Genomic DNA, 15,718 nt, shown 5'->3' with positions numbered 1-15,718 from the left:
CATCTACAATCTCTCTCTCCTTTATCTCTGTAGTGGAAGGTCTACTCTGTTAAAGGATCAGTATTAACATTTACAATCTCTCTCTCCTTTATCTCTGTAGTGGAAGGTCTACTCTGTTAAAGGATCAGTATTAACATCTACAATCTCTCTCTCTCCTTTATCTCTGTAGTGGAAGGTCTACTCTGTTAAAGGATCAGTATTAACATCTACAATCTCTCTCTCTCCTTTATCTCTATAGTGGATGGTCTACTCTGTTAGAGGATCAGTATTAACATCTACAATCTCTCTCTCTCTCCTTTATCTCTGTAGTGGAAGGTCCACTCTGTTAAAGGATCAGTATTAACATCTACAATCTCTCTCTCTCTCCTTTATCTCTGTAGTGGAAGGTCTACTCTGTTAAAGGATCAGTATTAACATCTACAATCTCTCTCTCCTTTATCTCTGTAGTGGATGGTCTACTCTGTTAGAGGATCAGTATTAACATCTACAATCTCTCTCTCCTTTATCTCTGTAGTGGATGGTCTACTCTGTTAAAGGATCAGTATTAACATCTACAATCTCTCTCTCCTTTATATCTATTATGGAAGGTCTACTCTGTTAAATGATCAGTATTAACATCTACAATCTCTCTATCCTTTATATCTATAGTGGATGGTCTACTCTGTTAGAGGATCAGTATTAACATCTACAATCTCTCTCTCCTTTATCTCTGTAGTGGAAGGTCTACTAGGTTAGAGGATCAGTATTAACATCTACAATCTCTCTCTCCTTTATCTCTATAGTGGAAGGTCTACTCTGCCAGAGGATCTGTCCAGGTGTGCAGTGTGTCAGCAGGTGCTGAGGGATCCAGTCTCTATCACCTGTGGACACAGGTTCTGCAGACAGTGCATCACCAGATACTGGGAGAAACCTCCTCCTTCAGGAGACTATGACTGTCCTCAGTGTAGAAAGAGATCCAGAACACGGCCTGTACTACAGCAGCTGAGTCAACCCAATAAAACAAGAGGCTCTGAAAACAGTAAGACCACTTGCACACGTGGGCCAAGTCAATACCTTAATATGATTTACAGTAGTTAACTACAATATTATGAGATAATAGAAGTTACTGTAGTTGTGGAAGGCCCACTTTTCATCCTGTCAATGAATGTTTCTGATACACATCATTTTTCCTCTTCCCTTGTAGTGAATGACAACCTGCAGAGAGCTATAGTAAACCATAAAGACAGTCTGAAAAGGAGGTATGAATGTGTGATAGAAGGCATGGAAAAAGCAGGGAACCAAACTCCCCTCAACAGGATTTACACAGAGCTCTACATCACAGAAGGAGAGAGTGAAGGGGTTAACAATGAACATGAGGTGTGGCAGCTAGAGACAGCATCCAGGACACCAACCTCACATGACACAGCAATCCACTGCAATGACATCTTTAAACCCTTACCAGGCCAAGAGAGAAGCATCAGAACTGTGCTGACGAAGGGCATCGCTGGCATCGGAAAAACAGTCTCTGTGCAGAAGTTAATCCTAGACTGGGCTGAAGAGAAGGCGAACCAAGATGTGGATATCATATTTGTGCTTCCTTTCCGGGAGCTGAACTTGATTAAAGATCTCCAGTACAGTCTTCTCAGACTTTTAAATGGCTTCCACACAGAACTAGACATAGGCAATGCAAAGAAACTCACTGCCTGTAAAGCTATGTTCATCTTTGATGGTTTGGATGAAAGCAGACTTCCATTGGATTTCCAGCACAATGAAAAGGTGTCTGATGTCACCCAGACATCGTCTGTCGATGTTCTGCTGACAAACCTCATCAAGGGGAATCTGCTTCCCTCTGCTCTCCTATGGATAACCTCCCGACCAGCAGCAACCAATCAGATCCCCCCTAAGTATGTTGACCAGGTGACAGAGGTACGAGGGTTCAATGACCCACAGAAGGAGGAGTACTTCAGGAAGAGATTCAGTGATGAGGACCTGGCCAGCAGAATCATCTCACACATAAAGACATCAAGGAGCCTCCACATCATGTGCCACATGCCAGTGCTCTGTTGGATTTCTGCAATAGTCCTTGAGCACATGTTGAGTACAGACAAGAGTAGAGAGATTCCCACGACTCTGACTGAGATGGCAATACATTTCCTGCTCATTCAGACCAGCCTGAAGAACCAGAAATATCATGGAAGAGATGAGATGGATCAACAGGAGCTCATGGAGTCAGATAAGGAAATTCTTCTGAAGCTGGGGAAGCTGGCGTTTGAAAATCTGGAGAAGGGTAATCTCATGTTCTATGAAGAAGACCTGAAAGAGTGTGGCATTGATGTCAAAGAAGCCTCAGTGTACTCAGGAGTGTGCACACAAATCTTTAAAGAAGAGTCTGTGTTATTTCAGAGAGTGGTGTACTGCTTTGTTCATCTGAGCATTCAGGAGTTTCTCTCAGCTGTCTACATGTACCATTGTTACACAACCAAGAACATGGATGCACTGAAGCCCTTCCTCAAGAGAAAGTCTAGAGCTGCATCTGAAGAGCTAACCTCGCATGAGCTGCTGAAGAGTACCGTGGATAAAGCCTTGGCGAGCAAGAACGGACACCTGGACCTCTTTGTCCGCTTCCTTCATGGCTTGTCACTGGAGTCCAATCAGAAACTCCTACGAGGTCTGGTGACACAGACAGAAAGCAGTCCAGACAGCATCCAGAAAACAATCCGATCCCTTAAGGTGATGCAGAGGAAGAACATCTCCCCTGAGAGGTGCATCAATCTCTTCCACTGTCTGATAGAGATGAAAGACCATTCAGTACAGGAGGAAATCCAAGCGTACTTGAGGTCAGAGAAGAGATCCAAAAACCTCACACATTCTCAGTGTTCAGCTCTGGCCTACATGCTACAGATATCAGAGGAGGTTCTGGATGTGTTTGACCCGAAGGTATACAAGACATCAGAGGAGGGTCGTAGGAGACTGCTCCCAGCTGTGAGAGGCTGCAGGAAAGCTCTGTAAGTATTCATGGAAATATCCCACAACAAAATACATTGTAGTTACAGCAGCATTTTTATTGGCTGACTGGATCTGTAAGTACTCATGTGACTATCCCTCAGACCAAACTTGACTGTATGTAAGAACAACAATATTTTCATTGGCTGACTAAACTTTCTATCAGCTGAAAAGTCTTAAACAAACTGTAATATAAAACGGATCAGAAAAGTTGTAGCATTGAGACATCTATACACAGTGTTCACATTATTAGTGCAGGGGTAACAGTGTAAGCAGGAAAAGCTAAATGTAACATTTTAATACAACCTGTCCCTCATGGTATTTACTCTGTTGACAGACTCACTGGCTGTAAACTCACAGACACATCCTGTGAAGTGTTGGCCTCAGCTCTCAGTTTAAACCCCTCAAACCTGAGAGCGCTGGATCTGAGTAACAATGACCTGAAGGATTCAGGAGTGAAGCTGCTCTCTGCTGGACTGGGGAATCCCCACTGTAAACTGGAGACTCTGAGGTCAGTATTCCTGTAGTTGGTCAACAAGTGATAACTGTTCACCAGATCCACATGTGTTTACCAGGCACACATAGTCCACAACATATGTGTTTGGACAGTGAAGCTTACAGTTTTACATTTGGTGCTATGCTCCATCATTTTGGATTTGAGATATAATGTTTCATATTAGGCAACAGTACAGAATGTCACTTTTTATTTGAGGGTATTCATACATACCTGTTGTACTGTTTAGAAATGAAAGCACTTTATGTATCTAGTTCTCCCATTTGAAAAAGTCATAAGTATTTGGACAAATTAATTTAGTCCAAAGTGTAGTATGTGGTCCCATATTCCTTACCCACAGTGATTACATCAAGCTTGTGATTCTACAAACTTGTTGAATACATTTGCAGTTTGTCTTGGTTGTGTTTTGGATTATGTTTTTCCCAATAGAAACTGAATGGTGAATAATGTCCTGTCATTTTGGAGTCACTTCACTTGTATTGTCAGTAAGAATAGAAGATGTTTCTGAACACTTCTACATTCATGTGGATGCTACCATGATTATGAATAATCATGAATGAATCGTGAATGATGATGAATGAGAAAGTTACAGAGGAACAAGGATCATACCCCCTCTGTTATTGGTAATGGTGAGAGGTTAGCATGTTTTGTTGTAGCCTCTGTAACTCTCTCACTCATTATTATTCATGATTCATTCATGATTATTCTTAATCATGGCATCATCAGGATTAATTTAGTAGTGTTTAGAAACATGTTATCTACTCACTTAGACAGAAAATTACTCCAGTCATCATCCACCATTCAGTTACTATCGGGCAAAACATAACCCAAAACACAACCAAAACAAACTGCAAATGCAACCAACGAGTTTGGGACCAAATACTAAACTTTTGACTACTTTAATACACTATAAGTGAATTGGTCAGAATACTTTTGACTTCTTCAAATGGGGGACTAGATACATAAAGTCAATCTAAATCTGATACCTCACTGTCTGTCTTTTGACTGATACTGCTTTTTAAACTGCTCTGGTCAGTCTACTCAAATATTTGTACAAACATTTTTCTATCTACAAGCAATAATTTGATAATTTCAAATAATGATACATTAATTTATGAATAGATATGTCAGGTTTCAGGACACTGATATATCTGAATATGTTGAAAAAATATATTGCCACTATTTTCACCACCAAAAAATAGCAGTGTGGTTTTAATATGATTTGACTCTTTGCAGGCTGTCAGGCTGTCTAGTCACAGAGGAAGGCTGTGCTTCTCTGGTCTCAGCTCTGAAGTCAAACCCCTCACACCTGAGAGAGCTGGATCTGAGTAACAATGACCTGAAGGATTCAGGAGTGAAGCTGCTCTCTGCTGGACTGGGGAATCCCCACTGTAAACTGGAGACTCTGAGGTCAGTATTCCTGTAGTTGGTCAACAAGTGATAACTGTTCACCAGATCCACATGTGTTTACCAGGCACACATAGTCCACACCATATGTGTTTGGACAATGAAGCTTACAGTTTTACATTTGGTGCTATGCTCCAGCATTTTGGATTTGAGATATAATGTTTCATATTAGGTGACAGTATATAATGTCACTTTTTATTTGAGGGTATTCATACATACAGTCGTATGAAAAAGTTTGGGCACCCCTCTGAGGCTGCATAATAATTTACTCTGTCATCACAGAAAATGATCACAGTGGCATGCCATTCATTTTCTAATAAAAGCTGAGTACTGGGGTATTGTCCAGACAAAGATTTTTAGTGTAGCAATATTAAGTTGTATGAAATTAAATCAGATGTGAAAAATAGGCTATGCAAAAATGTGGGCACCCTTGTCATTCTGTTGATTTGAATACCTGTAACTACTTAGCACTGATTCATTGGAACACACAATTGGTTTGGTGAACTCATTAAGCCTTGAACTTCATAGACACATGCATCCAATCATGAGAAAATGTATTTAAGGTGGCCAATTGCAAGTTGTTGTTCTCTTTGACTCTCCTCTGAAGAGTGGCAACATGGGGGCCTCAAAACAACTCTCAAATGACCTGAAAACAAAGATTGTTCAACATTATGGTTTAGGGGAAGGATACAAAAAGCTATCGCAGAGATGTAAGCTCTGAGTGTCCACTGTGAGGAACATTGTGAAGAAATGGAAGACCACAGGCACAGTTCTTGTTAAGGCCGGAAGTGGCAGGCCAAGTAAAATATCGGAGAGGCAAAGGCGAAGGATGGTGAGAACGGTCAAAAACAGCCCACAGACCACTTCCAAAGACCTACAACATCATCTTGCTGCAGATGGTGTCACTGTGCATCGTTCAACAATTCAGCGCACTTTGCACAAGGAGAAGCTGTACGGGAGAGTGATGCGGAAGAAGCCTTTTCTGCCACACGCCACAAACAGAGTCGCTTGAGGTATGCAAACGCACATTTGGACAAGCCAGCTTCATTTTGGAATAAGGTGCTGTGGACTGATGAAACAAATATTTAGTTATTTGGTCATAACAAGGGGCGTTATGCATGGCGGCAAAAGAACACAGCGTTCCAAGAAAAACACTTGCTACCCACAGTCAAATTTGGTGGGGGTTCATCATGCTGTGGGGCTGTATGGCCAGTGCCGGTACTGGGAATATTGTTAAAGTTGAGGGTCGCATGGATTCCACTCAATATCAGCAGATTCTTGGGAATAATGTTGAAGAATCAGACACAAAGTCGAAGTTACGCCGGGGCTGAATATTCCAACAAGACAACGACCCAAAACACTGCTCAAAATCTACCCGGGCATTTATGCAGAGGAACAAGTACAATGTTCTGGAATGGCCATCCCAGTCCCCAGACCTGAATATCATTGAGAATCTGTGGGATGATTTGAAGCAGGCTGTCCATGCTCGGCAACCATCAAACCTAACTGAAGTGGAGATGTTTTGTAAGGAGAAATGGTCCAAAATACCTTCATCCAGAATCCAGACACTCATTAGAGGCTATAGGAAGCGTCTAGAGGCTGTTATTTTAGCAAAAGGAGGCTCTACTAAATATTGATGTGATTTTTCTGTTGGGGTGCCCAAATTTATGCACCTGTCTAATTTCATTTTGATGCATATTTCATATATATTTTCTGTTAATCCAATAAACCTAATTTCACTACTGAAATATGACTGTGTCCATCAGTTATTTGATAGATCAAAATGAAATTGCTCATCCAAACACCCAATTATTTATAAATGGAAATCATGGAAATTGTCAGGGGTGCCCAAACTTTTTCATACGACTGTACCTGTTTTACTGTTTAGAAATTAAAGCACTTAATGTATGTAGTTCTCCCATTTGAAAAAGTCATAAGTATTTGGACAAATTAATTTAGTCCAATGTTTAGTGTTTTAGTGTTTGGTCTTTGAATATTCTTTGCCTGCAGTGATTACATCAAGCTTGTGATTCTACAAACTTGTTGAATGCATTTGCAGTTTGTCTTGGTTGTGTTTTGGATGATGTTTTTCCCAATAGAAACTGAATGGTGAATAATGTCCTGTCATTTTGGAGTCACTTCACTTGTATTGTCAGTAAGAATAGAAGATGTTTCTGAACACTTCTACATTCATGTGGATTCTACTATGATTATGAATAATCATGAATGAATCGTGAATGATGATGAATGAGAAAGTTACAGAGGAACAAGGATCATACCCCCTCTGTTATTGGTAATGGTGAGAGGTTAGCATGTTTTGTTGTAGCCTCTGTAACTTTCTCACTCATTATTATTCATGATTCATTCATAATTTTTCTTAATCATGGCATCATTAGGATTCATTTAGTAGTGTTTAGAAACATTTACATTTTAGTCATTTAGCAGACGCTCTTATCCAGAGCGACTTCCAGTTAGTGAGTGCATACATTATTTTTTATTAAATTTTTTCATACTGGCCCCCCGTGGGAATCGAACCCACAACCCTAGCGTTGCAAACGCCATGCTCTACCAACCAAACTACATCCCTGCCGGCCATTCCCTCCCCTACCCTGGACGACGCTGGGCCAATTGTGCGCCGCCCCATGGGTCTCCCGGTCGCGGCCGGCTACGACAGAGCCTGGATTCGAACCAGGATCTCTAGTGGCACAGCTACAGAAACCTGTTATCTACTCACTTAGACAGAAAATTACTCCAGTCATCATCCACCATTCAGTTACTATTGGGCAAAACATAACCCAAAACAAACTGCAAATGCAACCAACGAGTTTGGAACCAAATACTAAACTTTTGACTACTTTAATACACTATAAGTGAAATGGTCAGAATACGTTTGACTTCGTCAAATGGGGGGGACTAGTAACATAAAGTGCTTTCATTTCTAAACGGTGAAACAGATAAGTATTAAAATACCCTCAAATAAAAGGTGACATTATATACTGTCACCTCATATGAAACATTTGATCTCAAATCCAAAATGCTGGATTATAGAGCCACATTTAAAATGTCAGTTTCACTGTCAAACTAGATATGGTGTGGACTGTATACTCAATACAATCTAAATCTGATACCTCACTGTCTGTCTTTTGACTGATACTGCTTTTTAAACTGCTCTGGTCAGTCTACTCAAATATTTGTTTTATACATTTTTCTATCTACATGCAATACTTTGATAATTTGTCATTTCTAATAATGAAACATTCATTTATGAATAGATATGGCAGGTTTCAGGACACTGATATATCTGAATATGTTGAAAAAAATATACTGCCACTATTTTGACCACCAAAGAATAGCAATGTGGTTTTAATATGATTTGACTCTTTGCAGGCTGTCAGGCTGTCTAGTCACAGAGGAAGGCTGTGCTTCTCTGGTCTCAGCTCTGAAGTCAAACCCCTCACACCTGAGAGAGCTGGATCTGAGTAACAATGACCTGAAGGATTCAGGAGTGAAGCTGCTCTCTGCTGGACTGGGGAATCCCCACTGTAAACTGGAGACTCTGAGGTCAGTATTCCTGTAGTTGGTCAACAAGTGATAACTGTTCACCAGATCCACATGTGTTTACCAGGCACACATAGTCCACACCATATGTGTTTGGACAGTGAAGCTTACAGTTTTACATTTGGTGCTATGCTCCAGCATTTTGGATTTGAAATTGTTTCATATTAGGCAACAGTACAGAATGTCACTTTTTATTTGAGGGTATTCATACATACCTGTTTTACTGTTTAGAAATGAAAGCACTCTATGTATGTAGTTCTCTAGTTCTACCATTTGAAAAAGTCATAACTATTTGGACAAATTAATTTAGTCCAATGTTTAGTGTTTTAGTGTTTGGTCTTTGAATATTCTTTGCCTGCAGTGATTACATCAAGCCTGTGATTCTACAAACTTGTTGAATACATTTGCAGTTTGTCTTGGTTGTGTTTTGGATGATGTTTTTCCCAATAGAAACTGAATGGTGAATAATGTCCTGTCATTTTGGAGTCACTTCACTTGTATTGTCAGTAAGAATAGAAGATGTTTCTGAACACTTCTACGTTCATGTGGATGCTACCATGATTATGAATAATCATGAATGAATTGTGAATGATGATGAATGAGAAAGTTACAGAGGAACAAGGATCATACCCCCTCTGTTTTTGGTAATGGTGAGAGGTTAGCATGTTTTGTTGTAGCCTCTGTAACTTTCTCACTCATTATAATTCATGATTCATTCATGATTTGTCTTAATCATGTCATCATCAGGATTAATTTAGTAGTGTTTAGAAACCTGTTATCTACTCACTTAGACAGAAGATTAATCCAGTCATCATCCACCATTCAGTTACTATTGGACAAAACATAACCCAAAACACAACCAAAACAAACTGCAAATGCAACCAATGAGTTTACAACCAAATACTCAACTTTTGACAACTTTAATACACTATAAGTCAAATGGTCAGAATACTTATGACTTTTTCCAAATAGGGGGATTATGACTTTTTTAAATAGGGGGAATAGATACATAAATGCTTTCATTTCTAAACTGTGAAAAAAATATACTGCCACTATTTTCACCACCAAAGAATAGCAGTGTGGTTTTAATATGATTTGACTCTTTGCAGGCTGTCAGGCTGTCTAGTCACAGAGGAAGGCTGTGCTTCTCTGGTCTCAGCTCTGAATTCAAACCCCTCACACCTGAGAGAGCTGGACCTGAGCTACAATCACCCAGGAGACTCAGGAGTCAGACTGCTCTCTGCTGGACTGGAGGATCCACACTGCAGACTGGAGAAACTCAAGTATGTAGAGGGTTTATGTCAATGTTCATATCAGACATGTTGGAGTTATCAGGCTAGTTAAGACAAACATTCTGACCACCACTTGGACTAAGTTATATAAAGACTGTGTGTGTGTGTGTGAGTGTGTGTGTGTGTCCAGTGTGTGTGTGTGTGGGTCCAGTGTGCGTGTGTGTCCAGTGTGTGTGTGTGTGTCCAGTGTGTGTGTGTGTCCAGTGTGTGTGTGTGTGTCCAGTGTGTGTGTCCAGTGTGTGTGTGTGTGTCCAGTGTGTGTGTGTGTCCAGTGTGTGTGTGTGTGTCCAGTGTGTGTCCAGTGTGTGTGTGTGTGTTTGTGTGTGTCCCCGGTGTGTGTGTCTGTGTGTGTCCAGTGTGTGTGTGTGTGTGTGTGTCCAGTGTGTGTGTATGTTAGTGTTAGTGTGAGTGTGTGTGTGTGTGTGTGTGTGTGTGTGTGTGTGTGTGTGTGTCCAGTGTGTGTGTGTGTGTGTGTATGTGTGTGTCCAGTGCGTGTGTGTGTGTCCAGTGTGTGTGTGTGTGTCCAGTGCGTGTGTGTGTGTGTCCAGTGTGTGTGTGTGTGTTAGTGTTAGTGTGTGTTTGTGTGTGTGTGTGTGTGTGTGTGTGTGTGTGTGTGTGTGTGTGTGTGTGTGTGTGTGTATGTGTGTGTCCAGTGCGTGAGTGTGTGTGTGTGTTTGTGGGTCCAGTGTGTGTGTGTGTCCAGTGTGTGTCCTGATACACGTGCACACACACACACACACACACACTGGACACACACACTCACACACACACACCCACACTGGACAAACACACAAACTGGACACACACACACACACACACACACACACAATGGACACACAAACACACTGGATACACACACAACACACTGGACACACACTGGACACACACACACTCACACACTGGACACACACACACACACACACAGAGTGGACACACACACACACACAAACACACTGGACACACACTGGACAGACACACACACACACACACACACACACACACACACACTAGACACACACAAAGTGGACACACACACACACACACAAAGGACACACATATACACACACTGGACACACACACACACTGGGCACACACACACACGCACACACACACTGGACACACACGCACACACACACACACTGGACACACACTGGACTCACACACACACACACACACACTGGACACACACACACAAACTGGACACGCATACACACACTGGACACATACACAAAGGATACACACAGACACACACACTGGACACACACACTCTTGACACACATACACACACACACACACTGGTCCCAGACACACAAAAAGGAAACACACACACAAATACACACACACACAGACAGTGGACACACACACACACACACACACACACACACACACACACACACACACACACACTGGACACACACACACACTCACACACTGGACCCACACACACACACAGACACACACACACACACACACACACACTGGACCCACACACACACACTGGACACACACGCACACACTCACACACTATGGACACACACACACACACACTCACACACAATGGATACACAGACACACACACACAGACTGGACACAAACACACACTGGGCACACACACACACACACACACACACACACACTGGACACACACGCACACTGGACAAACACACACACACCTACACACACACACACACAGGACACACACACACACTGGACACACACACTAACACACTGGACACACACTGGACTCACACACACACACTGGACACACACACACACACACTGGACACACACACACTTGACACACATACACACACAAACTGGACACACACACACACACACACACACACACACACTGGTCCCAGACACACAAAAAGGAAACACACACACAAATACACACACACACACACACACACACACACACACACAGACACACACACACACACACACACACACTGGACCCACACACACACACACACTGGACACACACACACACACTCACACACAATGGACACACACACTCACACACACACACACACTGGACACACACTCTCACTGGACAAACACACACACACCTACACACACACACAGGACACACACACACACTGGACACACACACAAACACACTGGACACACACTGGACTCACACACACACACTGGACACACACACACACATACTTGACACACATACAAACAGAAACTGGACACACACACACACACACACACACACACACACACACACACACACACACACACACTGGTCCCAGACACACAAAAAGGAAACACACACACAAATACACACACACACACACTCACACACACTGGACACACACACACACACCGTACACACACACTGGACACATACACACAAAGGACACACACACACAAACACTGTACACACTAGACACACACAAAGTTACATGCTGACTGTAGGGGTGTGTGTGTGTGTGTGTGTGTGTGTGTGTGTGTGTGTGTGTGTGTGTGTGTGTGTGTGTGTGTGTGTGTGTGTGTGTGTGTGTGTGTGTGAGTTCAGGTGTATCCCTCAATGACTGTCTGTTCTTCTGCTTACCGCTACAGTGTGGAACATGGTGGAGAGAACACAATGAAACCTGGACTTAGAAAATGTGAGTGTTGACTGCTGTGAAGAATATGACTAAGAATAAGTCTTAATTCAAGTGAAGTCAAAGTCAGAGACCACCATCATTACTTACTTGGTCATATTAAATATCAGCTGTAGTTCTACAGAAGCACAAATCAGGGACACCAAAGTTTACAAAGAGTTGCTTTGACAATGTGTGTGTGTGTGTGTGGCGTGTTTGTGTTACTTTAGAAATGTGTGTGTGTGTTTTCATGCATGCATGCATGAAGGTGTGTGTGTGTGTGTGTTCAGGGTGTATGTGTATTCAGGATGTGTGTGTGTGTGTATGTAATTAATGTCTGTGTGTGTTGCGTGTTCGTGTTACGTTAGAAATGTGTGTGTGTGTGTGTGTGTTTCCAGTGAGTGTGTGTTCAGGATGTGTGTGTGTGTGTGTGTGTAATTAATGGGAATAAGTGTGTTTTATATTACTATACAGTATAACATATGATCATTCAACAAGTCTCAAGTTACCTTAACCTCTCCTTTTGATACCTAGAAACATTTACATTAAATGAATTAGTGAAAAGTGAGTTAACATTCTAATGTGAATGATGATGATTTCTAATATTGTGTCTGGTTTCATCCATCAGATGTCTGTGATCTCACACTGGACCTAAACACAGTAAACAGATTCCTCTCTCTGTCTGAGGAGAACAGAAAGGTGACATGGAGGAGAGAGAAGCAGCCGTATCCTGATCACCCAGAGAGATTTGAGGACTGTGAACAGGTGCTGTGTAGAGAGGGTCTGACTGGGCGCTGTTACTGGGAGGTAGAGAGGAGTGGGAGCAGGGCTGTTATAGGAGTGGCATATAAAGGAATCAGCAGGAGAGGAGGGGGTAGTGACTGTGTGATTGGATGTAATGACAAGTCCTGGAGTCTGATCTGCCTCCTCAACAGTTACTCTGCCTGTCACAATAATAAGTCCACTACCATAGACGTCCGCTCCTCCAGCTCCCACAGAGTAGGAGTGTATCTGGACTGGCCAGCCGGCACTCTGTCCTTCTACAGAGTCTCCTCTGACACACTGACCCACCTGTACACATTCTACACCACATTCACTGAGCCCCTCTATCCAGGGTTTAGGGTTGATGTTGACTCCTCAGTGTCCCTGTAAATAATAACCATGGTAACACTGACACACACACACACACACACACTGGGCACACACACACACAAACACATTAAACACACACACTGGACAAACACACACACTGGACACATACACACTGGACACATACTGGACACACAAACACACACACTGGACACAAACACACACACTGGACACAAACACACACACACACACAAACACACACACTGGACACAAACACACACACACACAAACACACACACACACACACACACACTAACACACACACTGGACAAACACACACACTGGACACATACACACTGGACACATACTGGACACACAAACACACACACTGGACACAAACACACACACACACACACACACACACACACACACACACACACACACACACACACATACACTGGACACACACAAACACACACACACACACAAACACACACACTGGACACACACACACTGGACACACTCACACTGGACACACACACACACACTGGACACACACACAATGGACACACATACACACACACACACACACACACACACACACACACACACACACACACACACACACACACACACACGCTGGACAGACACACGCAGGACAAACACACACACACACACACATACACACACACTGGACACACACACACACACACACACTGGACACACACACACACATACACAAACACACTTGGGACACAACAACACACACGAGACACACACACACACACTGAACACACACACACACACACTGAACACACACACTGGACTCACACACAAACACACTGAACACACACACACACTAGACACACACACCCTGGACACACACACACTGAACACACACATGCTGAACACACACACACACACACACACAAACACTGGACACACACACTGAACACACACTGGATACACACACACACACAAACACAAACACACTAGACACACACACAAACAGTGGACACACGCGCACACACACTGGATACACACACACACACAATGGACACACACACACACACAATGGACACACACACAAACAGTGGACACACACACGCACACACACTGGACACACACACACACACACTGGACATACACACACACTCACACACACACACACACACACACACACACACACACACAGGACACACACTGGACACACACACACCCCTGACCTCCTCACACCGTCTCACTGTCCATGTCTGCTTTTAGCTCCCACCTCTACTTCACTGTGTTATAATGGACCTTATGCTTGTTATGTCACCTCTGTAACCAGTTATCAAACATACTGACCTTTCTGACCCTATCCCATGGCCCTACTTTCTACAACTGAACATTTAAAATCCTCTGAGTTTGATTTCGTGTCTATTTACTTATGTATTTACTGTGTATTGGAATTGTGCCGCAGAGCATCATGGGGGTTTGTATTTGTTGAGATGATCACGTTCCAGATAAATGGTTGAACTGATTCCTGTCTCCTGTCTCATCATTATTGAATTGTTGTACAGACGTGGTTATGAAACCCACGAGACATAACAACAGATTGGCGATGAGTAAGTCCGAATCTTCAGGAACTATTCTGTCTGGAAGAAGTGGGGTTTTACAACTGTTTAAAACTGTTATTTTCTGTGGTCCAGTCTAGGATAATGTTAGCACAGTGTATTGCTAGCAGAGGCAAGTGCATAGTTGAGCTAGCTAAGAAAGAGAGTTAACATCGTCATGGACGGCAGAAAAGGACTGGAGACGGACATCGGAGCGGGAAAACAACGTGATTAAAAGGGAGGAATATACAGTGATTAAAGGAAAGGACATTTATTCAACTGTGAAGACAAACCTTTTAATTAAAACTGCTAAATGAGCGAATTTAGGAGGAAACGTCAGTCAGTGAAGTGAATGAAGATCACGGGACTGAGGAAAATATTGCTGTGGTTGAGAACAATATTGAAGTGAGTGACAATCAGGAGCCTATTGAGAAATTTAAAATGGCTGGAATTGTTGGAAACATTGGACAGTTTGATGAAAGTATTGAGCACTGGAGCTCATATACAGAACAGTTTGAATATTTTGTTATTGTAAATGACATGGATGAGGACAACATTGTGCCTACATGTTTTAGTGTAATGGGGCCAAATACATTTAATTTACTAGGCAGCCTGCTACAGCCAGACAGAACAGGTAATAAGACGTATGGGGATATTGTGGAGATACTTAAAATACATTTTTCACCA

General features: G+C 42.5%; 2 protein-coding genes across 2 annotated transcripts in view; both read left to right on the top strand.

Annotated features, from left to right (window-relative positions):
* The window catches only part of LOC311140402 (uncharacterized protein), a gene marked incomplete at its 5' end in the record, with an annotated part of 6,125 nt that extends 4,974 nt beyond the window's left edge, over window positions 1–1,151 (top strand). Inside the window, one exon of the mRNA XM_084175440.1 lies at window positions 783–1,151. Within this exon, the coding sequence (XP_084031566.1) occupies window positions 783–1,077 (295 nt within the window). The 3' untranslated portion in view covers window positions 1,078–1,151. The remainder of the gene's footprint in view (window positions 1–782) is intronic.
* On the top strand, window positions 1,141–14,952 carry LOC311140394 (NACHT, LRR and PYD domains-containing protein 3-like; the record flags this gene model as incomplete). Its single annotated transcript, XM_084175429.1, has 7 exons — window positions 1,141–2,984; window positions 3,320–3,488; window positions 4,737–4,901; window positions 8,295–8,459; window positions 9,575–9,766; window positions 12,281–12,374; window positions 12,979–14,952. The coding sequence occupies 7 exons, from the start codon at window positions 1,141–1,143 to the stop codon at window positions 13,500–13,502; spliced, it is 3,153 nt and encodes a 1,050-aa protein (XP_084031555.1). The 3' UTR covers window positions 13,503–14,952.
* Window positions 14,953–15,718: the final 766 nt, after the last annotated feature.

This window comes from Coregonus lavaretus, assembly GCF_964263955.1.
Source record: "Coregonus lavaretus genome assembly, chromosome: 2".
Classification (NCBI taxonomy): Eukaryota; Metazoa; Chordata; class Actinopteri; order Salmoniformes; family Salmonidae; genus Coregonus; species Coregonus lavaretus.
Note: the sequence above shows the minus strand (reverse complement) of the source record. Positions and strands in the feature narration are given on the sequence as shown.